The sequence below is a fragment of the Stenella coeruleoalba genome (assembly GCF_951394435.1).
Source record: "Stenella coeruleoalba genome assembly, chromosome: 12".
Taxonomy (NCBI): domain Eukaryota; kingdom Metazoa; phylum Chordata; class Mammalia; order Artiodactyla; family Delphinidae; genus Stenella; species Stenella coeruleoalba.
The window spans coordinates 70,227,249-70,239,971 of NC_137158.1; the positions used below are offsets into that span (position 1 = coordinate 70,227,249).

The 12,723-nt window shown below is 33.7% G+C and overlaps 1 protein-coding gene across 14 annotated transcripts in view; it reads left to right on the forward strand.

Moving 5' to 3' along the window:
• UTRN (utrophin) overlaps positions 1 to 12,723 on the forward strand; it is a gene marked incomplete at its 5' end in the record, with an annotated part of 496,387 nt that overhangs the window by 213,756 nt on the left and 269,908 nt on the right. For all 14 annotated transcript variants that reach the window (XM_079938689.1, XM_079938693.1, XM_079938692.1 and 11 more), the window contains 3 exons: positions 5,773 to 5,923; positions 7,146 to 7,321; positions 11,251 to 11,386. In XM_079938689.1, coding sequence (XP_079794815.1) covers positions 5,773 to 5,923; positions 7,146 to 7,321; positions 11,251 to 11,386 — 463 coding nt within the window. The remainder of the gene's footprint in view (positions 1 to 5,772; positions 5,924 to 7,145; positions 7,322 to 11,250; positions 11,387 to 12,723) is intronic.

The following is a 12,723-nucleotide window of genomic DNA, read 5'->3' on the forward strand; positions in this document are numbered from 1 at the left end:
AGTAAACCCACACACATACAATTAATCTATGACAACGAAAGCAAACATATACAATGGAGAAAAGGAAGCACCTTTAATTTTTAGTATCTGAATAGTGTCCATTTTCTTTAAAAATCTTGAAAAGGATTTTCAGTAATGTTCAATTTCTCCACACACTTGATGATTAATGTGAGTGAAGAGCAGAGACAGCTACAGATAACTGGAATCCATATATAACCCCAAAGCCTTTTTAAAAAAAATAACCTTCTGTTTAATAGAATGTTTTTGAGCCTCCTTCATTCTACTTTTTGACCAGGCCTATTAACAGGTAGAAACAAAAATTGGTAAGACTTTTGATGGTAGCTGTGTATGTATGGAAAGTCAAGTATGATGTGAAATAGCTCAATATAAATTACAGTGTAAGAGTAATGTTAACACAGAAAAATATACCGGAAAACCTTAGAGACATACACACAAAAATAGGCATGGTGGTCTTCATCTTCATTTTTTTGTTTTAGCTTACATATTTCACGTGATTATACAATCCTTGGAAAGGTAACATTTAATAATCTTTTGGTGTATTTCTTTGTATGGATTTTTAAAAACTTCTCTGTACATTTAGAGAATATCCTCTTACATACAGCTTTATGCATACTTCTGACTTTAATTAGGCTTGATTATTAGATGAAGACTAATTTGTTAAAAAATAATAACATTTTAAGGCTCTAGATTGCATCACAGTATTGGTCGTTATAACTCTGCCAACAGCATATGTGAAAGTTTCCTTCTTACTGAACCCTTGTTAACACTGACAGATTTTTTTTTAGACCTTTGCCAGTTGTATAGTGATGGATTGCATCTCAATATGATTTTCGTTTCTTTGATTATCAGCAGAATTTCAATATTTTTACATATGTTTATTGGCACCAGTGTTATTTCTTCTGTTAATGGGTAGGTCATGTTCTGTGCTTATTTTTCTATCATAGTATTATTATTTACTTCTTAATTTGCAAAAGCTTTTTTCTATATTAAGAATATTAACCATTCATATTTTTTGTTCATTGCTTAATTACTCACAGATTTCCATGTACCCTTTATCTTTGTTAATGGTGTTTTTTGACATATAGAAATTTTAATTTTCTATAATTATATCATGTCTTTTCCTTTGTAATTTCATTTTGTTTATATGCATATAAATTACCTTAAATTACCTTTTCATTGTGAGAGTAATTAAATATTTATATATATTTAAAACAATTTGCTTGATTTAAAATTTACATGTAAAAACTAAACCATCTGAATTTTATTTTGATATGTATTTTGTTTTAAATCTCCAGTTTGGTGGGTCTATACACCAACTCTTTTTTAAAAATTCTTTTCCATTAGCAATATAGTTCCCTGTGCTATAAAGTAGTACCTTGTTGTTTATTAATTCTATATATAATTGTTTGCATCTGCTAATCCCAAAGTCTCAATCCGTCCCCCCCCCCGCCTCCCCCTTGACAACCACAAGTCTGTTCTCTATGTCTGTAAATAGCAACTCTTTAGTAGCAAGAGTAGGGGCCATGCATCCCTACTTTTTAAACACTCCCCAGCTCACTTTTTTATGCAGCCTGAGTTAAGAAACACTAATCTGTTCTATTTTGCTGTGTTTTTCTTAAATAAACAACCAATTTTCTCTATATTTTTTGCTGAACAATTTAACTGTCCATTATTGTTGGTGATACTTCTTTACCATAAACTTAAAGGCATTTCAACTTCATATTTATTTAATTTTGCTAATTCTGCCTTCTCACAGCATTAGTTTTAGTCTAATACCATAACATTTTCATTTTTAAAGCATTATTAATTTTTTCATTCAGCACAGTAAATTTTCTCTAATTATTCTAACATTAAAATTCATATTCTTTTTCTGTATTTATTATTCCAGTAAAATTTTAGTCATCTCAATCAATTTTTGAAAAAATGATGAATTTGAAATGTAGTCTTTCACTCATTTGGGTCCTTTTCTGTGTCCTCAGTAAGGTTTTGAAGATTTGTCTGCATCTTTCTCCCCAGGACTATTACTTGGTAGTTTTGTGCTTTTCTTATTGTTGGTTAGTGTAGAGTTGATGTATGGTAGCTTATTTCTGCATTTTCTGCACTGCATGTGTTTGTGCGTGTGTGTGTGTGTGTGTGTGTGTGCGCGCACGCGCGCGTGCGCGTGTGAGTGTATGCCTGTGAGTATGGGTATAAATTTGATTTTCTTGGCCTTTCTTAGTATACTGACACATCATTTGTATATAATGATAACTTTTCTTCTTTTTTTCAATTATCCTATTTGCATATATGCATCTGGCTAATGTGGCAGAATTTCAAGAACGTTATGATTAGTAATGTTGATTGCAGATATTCATGCCATTTACTTGATTATAAAAATTTTAACTTTTTAGAAAATACTTTATTCCATAGTTTTTTTTAATTGAGCACAGAGCAGTATTCTCTTATGTTAGAAAAGTCTTCTCTATTACATTTTTATTTTATTATCTTGTTTTCTGTGTTTACTAGATTTCATTTGCTAGGAGGTTGTCTCTCTTATTTTCTTTAGCCCAGCACTTGGATGTATTAGTTGATTATGTTCTTATTCTTATTCCTAATTTTTATTTAGTTTTTCTCTTCCAACCTTGGAAACCTATCCTAAAATGTTTATTTTTCCTCATTCCTATGTGCCCACTTTTACAAGCAACAAGTGAGCACTCCTTTCTATTCTTTTCTTTTCATAGAACATCGAGGCAGTGGCAAATATCCTGTGCTTTCATAACTGTTATCGGTCATAATGACACCTGGGTGACCACCAAGTCATTTGTCTATGCCAGGTCTCTGTGCTGTTTTGCTTATAAAATTTTTAAAGGATTGTTGGCCTGTGGTAAAAGATAAATACCATGAAAATAAACAGGTATCTTTCTTTGAGAAGTTCCTTATGCCTCCTTTGTAATGGTTCATGGCATTAGCTTTCATATTTTTCCTTAATAAGTAATTTTAGAACCATCTTAGATGAACAGTGGAACAGTGGAGAAATAAGCCAGTTATTTCTTCCTTCTCATCTTAGATCCTTGGATCTTTGTGTATCTTCTCTCCTAAGAATGTCTTCCCAGATATTTATCCTCTGTATCTTCTTTGTGCCTCTCACTGCTGTGTGGACAAAGTTCAGACTTCTTATCTTGACCTTAGAAGCTTTTTAACAGTGTTCTCCAGTTGGCCTAATTTCTAATACCTTATACGTACTGCTCAAAAACAAGTTTTCTTCACTCATTTCACATAAACTTGATTAAAATTTCCTTTACTTCTTTACCTTCCTAGCTTTCTGATTCTTACTCAGAATTCTATCTTTTACCAGGAATAGTTTTCCTTCTTAATTTAATCAGTCATTCTTTTTCCATCATTTAAAAAGTGTTTAAAACTCAGTTTCATCATAGAAGACTTCACCCATCCACCTACCTATGTATACCTATACCTATCTATCCGTGCACCATTCATTTAATGAATATTTATTGAGTGCCAACTAATGAAGATTGTCTTAATATATTCTCTTAGTGTTTTGTTTGAAGTGCTCTTATTTTCATTATGCCCAATAGAACATTGCTTCCCTGTGGGCACTCAACAAATATTAATGGAATTTTTATTCAGTGATTTTCATGGAAGAAGGAAACATAAAGACTATTTAGGAGTTAGCGATGTCAGGGACCATTTTATTATTTTTTAAAATAATAATATTACCTTTTTATTATATAAACATTTTAGTAGAACCATTAAAATTTCAGAGATCTCTTCTAAACTTCTCCTGGTACCACTACTCTAAACAAAGAGGCAGAGGGAAATTCTTTAGGATCCCGATCCAACAGAGCTTTTCTTTTTTACACTTATATGTTCCAAATATGACAAGCACTGGAGTTTGGCTTTATCTCATTTCTAAAGGAGTTATGTTTGAATAGAAGTCTTGATAGTCTTTGTTTCATTGCCTAACCTGAGCTTTGCAGGCACTCCCATCCTGTGCTGTGTTCAGGTCAATGGGACACACTGGATTAGTCCCTGCACAGAGTATGTTAGTCTGCTAGGGCAACCATAATAAGATACCACAGACAAGGTGGCTTAAACAACAGACGTTTATTTTCTGTCAGTTCTGGAGGCTGGTACCAGAAGAGTTAGTTTTCGGTGAGGCTTCTCTTACTGGCTTGCAGATGGCCACCTTCTCACTGTATCCTTACCTTACATGGCCTTTCCTCTGTGCTCTTGCAGAGAGAGAGAGAGACAGAGAAGCAGAAAGAGGCAGACATAGAGATACCTCTGGTGTCTCTCCCTCTTATTAGGACAGCAGTCCTATGGGATTAATGACCCACCTGACCTCATTTAACCTTAATTACCTCCCTAAACACCCTGTCTCCAATATAGTCATGTTGGGGGTTAGGGCTTCAACATGTGAATTAGGGGGGATGCAATTCAGTCCATAACACAGAGATAATAGACTGCAAGGAAATTTTTTTTTCACATCCTTATTGGAATACAATTGCTTTACAATGGTGTGTTAGTTTCTGCTTTATAACAAAGTGAATCAGCTATACATATACATATATCCCCATATCCCTTCCCTCTTGCATCTCCCTCCCTCCCACCCTCCCTATCCCACCCCTCTAGGTGGTCACAAAGCACCAAGCTGATATCCCTGTGCTATGCGGCTGCTTCCCACTAGCTAGCTATTTTACATTTGGTAGTGTATATATGTCAGTGCCACTCTCTCACTTCGTCCCAGCTTACCCTTCCCCCTCCCCGTATCCTCAAGTCCATTCTCTATGTCTGTGTCTTTATTCCTGTCCTGCCCCTAGGTTCTTCAGAACCTTTTTTTTTTTTTTTTTTTTTTTTAGATTCCATGTATATGTGTTAGCATATGGTATTTTTCTCTTTCTGACTTACTTCACTCTGTGTGACAGACTCTAGGTCCATCCACCTCACTACAAATATCTCAGTTTCATTTCTTTTTAAGGTTGAGTAATATTCCATTGTATATATGTGCCACATCTTCTTTATCCATTCATCTGTCAGTGGACACTTAGGTTGCTTCCGTGTCCTGGCTATTGTAAATAGAGCTGCAATGAACATAGTGGTACATGACTCTCTTTGAATGATGGTTTTCTCAGGGTATATGCCCAGTAGTGGTATTGCTGGGTCGTATGGTAGTTCTATTTTTAGTTTTTTAAGGACCCTCCATACTGTTCTCCATAGAGGCTGTATCAATTTACATTCCCACCAACAGTATACTGCAAGGAAATTTTGAAGTGTTTTGGCCTTTTGGGTTTTGTTCTAGCTGGGAACTAAGTGTTCTGGAAGTAAAACACGCTATTTTTTTCCTAAGAGAATAGAGTAATTAATCATATTTTACACTTCATGGTGTTTGAAATGTTAAGTGTTTAAAGTTGGGTGGGTTAACATGCCTGCAGCTCATCTATCTTGATTTTCCAAGCCAGAGAAGGCTGTCTTTTCAGTTAAAACGCTGCCTAGTGTATGTGTATGTGTGCATGAATATGGGGGGCAGGGTGGTGTATGCAGATTGCTTTGCTCTTGGTATGATGCATGTTTCTCTAAGAGGAATCATTAACTGTAATCCACTACGGAAACTGGTCTTAAAGAGCAGTGAGCTGTGAATTCACTCATTTTGAGGCTTTCAGTTTAAATGAGGTTTGAATTTTCATTTTAGAAAATTGCTTCTAGACGGTCCTGGAAAGTTGGGAAACCTATTTTATTTTGTTTGTTGTCCTCTAGTTATTTCGATAGGGCTGTGGAAGAATGGAGACAGTTCCATTGTGACCTCAACGACCTCACACAGTGGATAACGGAAGCTGAAGAGTTGCTGGCTGATACTTTTGCTCCAGATGGTGGCCTGGACTTAGAGAAAGCCAGGATACATCAGCAGGTGAGTGCTTTCTGTCAGAGGATGAGGATCTGCTAAAAAAGGTGGCATATTTATTTAGTATACGCCACTTAAGACAGATTTCGAAAGTAGGGGCTCACTATATTAATTTTTCGGGAGTATATAGACAATCTGTAATTTTTGTTCCAGTTCTAGTTTCCAGTTTTAAAGGTTTAAGAAAAATGGTTATTTCAATTTTTAATTAGGACTTTAAAGAAATTTAAATAAAAAAATACTCTTTAGTGGAATATGTGAAAAACAATTTTATTTTTAAAATTTTATGTTTAGAATAACACTTGTAAAATTTTGTATTTAAGACTGCATCAAGGCCAGAATGATACCTGCATACCTCACCTCTATTTTCTATACTTAAACACTTAGGCATCTTATGTTTCTTTGTATCATTGATCATTGTGATAAAAGTAAATTATTCTTGAGCTATATCAGGACAGCTGCTCATGTAAGTCTAATTCAGTCTTGGGAAAATATAACACAATAGCTAAATCAGTTCTGCTGATAATAATGGGTCGTTAAAAATAATGGTTGAAAGCAAGCAACATTTCAATTTACCATTGTTGAAAATATTTTCTCTTTTATTAAATTTTTAAAATATATTTTATGTAGAAGGCTTCTGAGGAGTTAGAAAATGCTTTTATTTTTCTCATAAATATGTTAATGCATTTTTTCTTATTTTTAGAGTTATAGAGAAGTGCTTAAATTGACTTTAAAATATCCTTTCTTAATCCGTTGCTTAAAAATTTACAGATCAGTGAAGCAATGTCTCAGTAAAATGCACATTGAGGGTTACTTATATATGGTAGGACGTAATGGTATATAGGGGTAGAGGGTTTAAAAATTTTTTAAGAGACACTTTCCAGCACGTGTATAGAAGATAGGCAATTCACTTCAATCAAACATGATTGATGCTTACGCGTCAATGTAAACAGCAGTGATTTATGTTATTAGGCTGTCCTCTTCCACTCCATTTTGCCTGATGACATTCATGAGAGTGGGTTAGATTTCAAAATAGATTTCATTTAATGTGTTCAATGAAATGTAATTGAAGTGTTAAAAATGCCTTTTTCATATATGTAAAATATCCTTCCAGGGCTTTGTTTCTCTAACACTTAAATTGCCACCACACCAGTGGTTCCTGGGTGGATTCATTACCTCAGAACAGTTTAGTTTAGAAGTGGAGTTAATCTTGAGTTGTTCTCTGTCGCAGGAGCTCGAGGAGGGCATTGGCAGCCACCAGCCCAGTTTTGCAGCACTAAACAGAACTGGGGATGGGATTGTACAGAAACTCTCCCCGACAGATGGAAGCTTCTTGAAGGACAAGCTGGCAGGTTTAAACCAACGCTGGGGTGCGATCGCTGCAGAAGTGAAGGATCGGCGGCCAAGGTGATTTAGCCGTGATAATTCGAGGGCACGGGGTGAAGGTATTTGGGCAGAGCCTTTTGAGATACGACCCAATGAGTTCCAGGTTCTTTTATTGTCTGATGTTAATACAATAGGAGTTTTATTGACATTTAAGACCTCCAATGTCCATGTTCTGTATTTTTAGGACATTGTCTCTTTCTGTGTCTTTAGGCTGTCTGTAGTCTTACTTTTCTACTCAGATATCATGCATGTCAAAAAAATCTTTATTTCTCTTTTTCCTGTTTATTATGACATGGCGACTATGTGGCAGAAACTTGAAGTAGGTGGAGGAACACTCTGGACTCCCAGTCTGAAGATCTGGATTCAGGGTCAGGCCTCTCCCTCACTCGTTTCCTGACTAGGCCTCCGGGTCTTCATGAGTAATCCCTCTCACTCGGTAGTTCTTGGTGTCTAAGGGTGTCCTATATCCTTATATGTCAGTGCTGAGTACATAGTACAGTTCCTCATTTATGTGCCATAATAAATATAATGTATTATTGTGCATTTTTATGTCAGATTATGTTACAATGCCCCAGATTTTATTAGGGTGTCTTCTGATGACAAACACGTTTGATTACCAGTGAATATAATACTCAACATTACACATATTATTTTATATATTACTGTACAGTTATTTGAAGTTATGTTTTGAGACAATCAATTTTTAATGGGTGATTCCTACTTAATACATTTCATCTCATTAATGGCCTTTTTTGGGGGGAGCGGGTTAATGATAGTTTCGGGTTAAAAAGTCCCAGGTAATTTTTTTCCTGCTAATTTTAACTCTGTAGATGATGTATTATTTTAGTGATAAGCTATTGTTATGTTAAAGGCTAATCTAATACTTTATCAAGTATATAGTATGACATAAAATATTGAACTTTGAATATTTGACTTATGGCTGCTTTTTATAAAATAACATCATCTGTTATTTTGTGTGTTTTGGTAGGAGTCAAATCATAGTTTGTGTGTCTTGGTTGAGAGGTTGCCATGTGGAAGAGACAGGGTTTGGCCTCATTTAATCGTCACAACTACTCTCTGAGGGGACTGTTTAGACCCATTGTACAGCTTTGGAAACTGAGGCTCAGAGAGGAGAGGTTAAGTAACTTGTCTAGGGTCTCACAGAAAATTAGTGACAGTGCTAACTTATGCTCTTAAATACTTCGCCTGTAAAACTTGGGAAGACCTCAGAGTTCGCTGGCCAAGTTTCCTCCCCTGTGAATGAAAACTAGGATATCTTCTTAGAGGAGTGTCATGAAGACTAAAGGAGACGGTGTTTGTAAAAAGTATTATTCTCTGACTATTCGTAGTAAACACGAACGACTAAGGAACTCAGAGAGACTAAGATGAAGAAAATGTTTAAAGGAAAAAATGATCTGATGTGATTAAATGACACATTATAAAGAAGATAGAGTGTTGTCACAGACACAGGGGTGATGGATTGTGGAATTGAGGCATCGCAGGGGAGGGATCCTGAAGCTGGTTTTGAAGCATTTACAGCAAATTTCCATAAATTCCCCTTACAGATGGTCTTGTAGGGAAAAGGCACAGAACAGACAAGGTGGGAGGCATTAAATAGTCTGGCCAGGTAAGAAATCTGTGAAGGTTGGATGGTGAGGAGGCTTCAGGGGACCAGGGGCAGGATTGGAAGCTGAGGTCCCATACGATTTATGTGCCATGGTAGTGAGTCGGCAGGGAGAGTCCTTCTAGCTTGAAAATGATCTGTCTCTCAGGTCTTAAGGAAAAAGATGTACCTGCTGGCATAGCATTAACAATAACTGCAGGAATTCCCTTAATCAGTTTCAAATGGCTCTCTGTGGAATGTGGTAATTATTGCTCCTGGGACTAACAAGGTGAAGCTAATACATGTTTTGCTCAATTTTTGGAAGAGAAAAGAATAATGCATCTCTTTTCCAGCATCTTGTATTTTAACTAAAACAATATTTGTTTTCATAAATTCATGTTTAACTTTACTTCAGGTTGTAATTTATCTCAACTTGGGGCTACCTTGCAATTTTATGGGCTTATTATGTGTACTGTTATCAGTCATTGAGAAACAACACACAGCTCAATTTATTTTTGTTTTGAGTGCCAGTCATTAAATATTTACACAGTTCAGCAACTTATGGTGTTATTCCTTAATGAGCAATTGTTACCTACTGTTTGAACATGAATTTATAACTTGTTTTTACTTAGTGATAACATTTAAAATGTAGATTATATTTAGCTAGTTTGCAGATGAAAATTTTGTGTGACTCAAATATGTCTTATTGAAATTACTTGGTAATGTTAGTTTTCTTCATAGATATATTTTCAAAATACTAAATTAGTCATGATTATGAAACATTGGAAATTTAAATTACAACTTTTTTTTTGAAACACAAGGTCTATAGTAGTATTTGAGTTGTTTCCAAAGTTGTTATTTAAAGACTCTTCCATACAGAGGGTAAATTACCTGTTTTGGTACTGGTAGTCTAAACAATTTGTACTATTGCTTTATTTATTTATTTATTTAAATCTTGAAGCAGTGTTCTCTCCTGATGGATACTTAAAAATGAAAACTTGTGATTTTGTAGTGATTGTCATTAATTTTTTTTAATTGAAGAATAGTTTATTTATAATGTTGTATTGTGTGAGTCTCAGGTGTGCCACAAAGTGACTCAGTTTATATATATATATATATATATATATATATATATATATATATATATATATTCTTTTTTATCGATAGATTCTTTTCCCTTATAGGTTATTACAAAATATTGAGCATAGTTCCCTGTGCTATACAATAGGTCCTTGTTGGTTATCTGTTTTGTATATAGTATTGTGTATATGTTAATCCCAAACTCCTAATTTATTCCTCCCCCCTTTCCCTTATCAGTTTTTTAAACATTAAAATAGTTTATTTGTGATTAAAAAGAAAAAGTCATAGCCATAAAAAATGTAAATTCTTATTAGGGATGACATAATGTAATTCATTTAAAAAATTGCTTTCTATTTTTAAACCAGCAGCTAATAGCAGCAGCTATAAAAATGATACCACCACCAAGCTCTAAATAGCTTTCAAAATCTTTCTTAAAAATACATAATCTTGTTTGTCATATGAGTTGTAGTCACATTCTCATCTTTTGACAGATGGTTTATATAATTATAAATGTTATTCTTACAACATTAAAAAGATGTAATTGAGGCAGTTTTTTTTAATATTCATATGACTATTTGTTTCCTTATAGCCTTTAAAACTTTGACTTTGTTTTTTCTAGATTTTTTTTTAGAACTTGGTGCTTTATTCAAATATAATACTTATTTTAATGAGCTAATCAAATTTCTGTTTTTTCTTGTCTTTCTTGTAAAAGAAAAGAAAATTTGTAAAAATTTCCCATTCTCAGTATCTTGCCTTGTTCTTGTTCTTTCTTTCCTATGAATAAAGTAGAGTAATAGTTGCAACCTAACGTGAATAATATGTCATATAATGATACTTTTCTATATCCATGGAGTACTCATAAAGAATTATGTATTTTTCTTTAATTATTTTAGATAAAGACATTTTTCATGTTTTCTTTTTAAAACCTCCATTATGTTGTACAGTGGTATCTAGCTTAAAATAAGTCCTTTGTATTAAATTTCTATATAGGTTTTCACTATGAGAGAAGACAACATTATTTAGTTTTAATGTTTTTTAATTTAATGAAGGAGGAAATCTTATTCTTATGTTTGCAAATAATCTTTGGTATTGCGGAACATATGTATTACTATTAACACTCATTTACGAATACATATTAAAATAATACATATTAAAATAATTATTTTGTGTGTATGACATATTTAGTCAGAATATCTAATGCAAATATATAATGTTCTAGTTAACTGGATATTTTTTCTCAGTATTTTTCAATAATATAATCTTTTAGGTTAAAAGGAGAAAGTAAGCAGGTGATGGATTATAGAAAAAGACTAGATGAGATTATCTGTTGGTTAACAAAGGCCGAGAATGCTGTGCAAAAAAGATCAACCACTGAGCTGGAAGAAAACCTGCAAGAATTAACAGTAAGTGGTTTATTTGTCTCTATATTTGCCAGTGCTTTTTGATGCATGAATATTTTCACTGCAAATAAGATACTGCATGACTGAAGAAGAAAAGGGGAAGAAACTTTGTCCTTTGTGGTAAATGTGGTGAACTTTAAAGAGGAATATCTTTTTTTTTTTTAATTTTAATTTTAAAGAGCAGCTGTCATTTTATTCTTGCAGTGGTAAGGCTTCACACACATAAAAGTAGTAAGTCATGTGGTCTCAGTAATGGACCAAAGGTTTTTTGGAATATTTTAAACAGACGTCATCATTTTAGAATATAATAATGCTGGGAAGTATAGGTTTTTGCTTTGGGACTTAGAAGATAATTACTGATTACTATCTATAAAACTGAGTCCTACAAGAAGACTCAAAGTGAGTTGAGAGTAACTCACTGCAGCTTACAATGGACTTAGCATCACGGTTGTATTAATCAAATTTTCTTTGTTGATCTGCAACCAACAAGAATTGTTTATAGTTGTATAGGTATACAACATATAGAAATACATAAAAATATATAGATATGTTAATATACCCAAATATCCATACATTTTTATATCCACAAATTTTATATTTTTGTGCTAAGAATTAAAGTACTTGTAGTAGAACAATAAGCATAATGTGCTCACATTTTTACTAAACAAAAAGAAATTGTGTGTGAGTGTGGATACACACATCTGTGTGCAACAAAGTATACCTAAAAGGATACCCACTAATCTGATAAGAGATTTTTTTCTAAAGGAGTATGACTGAGGTATTGTGGGAAAGAAACTTTTAATACTGATGAAAAATACATGGCAAACAATTATTAAGTTTTCTTTTCAAAATGTGACAAATATCTAACAAACTTGCTCCTGTCTTATCTAAAAATTTCAATAGTTTTCTTGGAATATGCCTTTTGTAAACAATTTGGGGACAGTCACAGGGGATGGGACAGTATATTAGGGTAGGTAGAGATAAGGTAGAGATGCATGCATAAAATGCTCCTGTTGTTTCTGGGGGTTTTTTTGCCTTTCATTAGAATAGATATAATTTTATTAGCAAAGAACAGAATGTTAAGTTGTCGATGTAAATATGATATAATATGACCCTGTTAAGAGACAGGGGGTCAGGGCTAGTAGTTCATGTACACACAATGCACACTGAAGGTGGGAGGTCATTCCCAAATTAGTTACAGTTTGTTAAGATAAGTTTAGGCTTCTTAGAAGTTTATTTCCATTTAAGAAATTAAAGGTCCACATTTATAGGAGTACAATAAGTTGCTGACATACGAAGGAGTTCTGTTCCGAGAGCTCATTTGTAAGTCCAATTTGTTT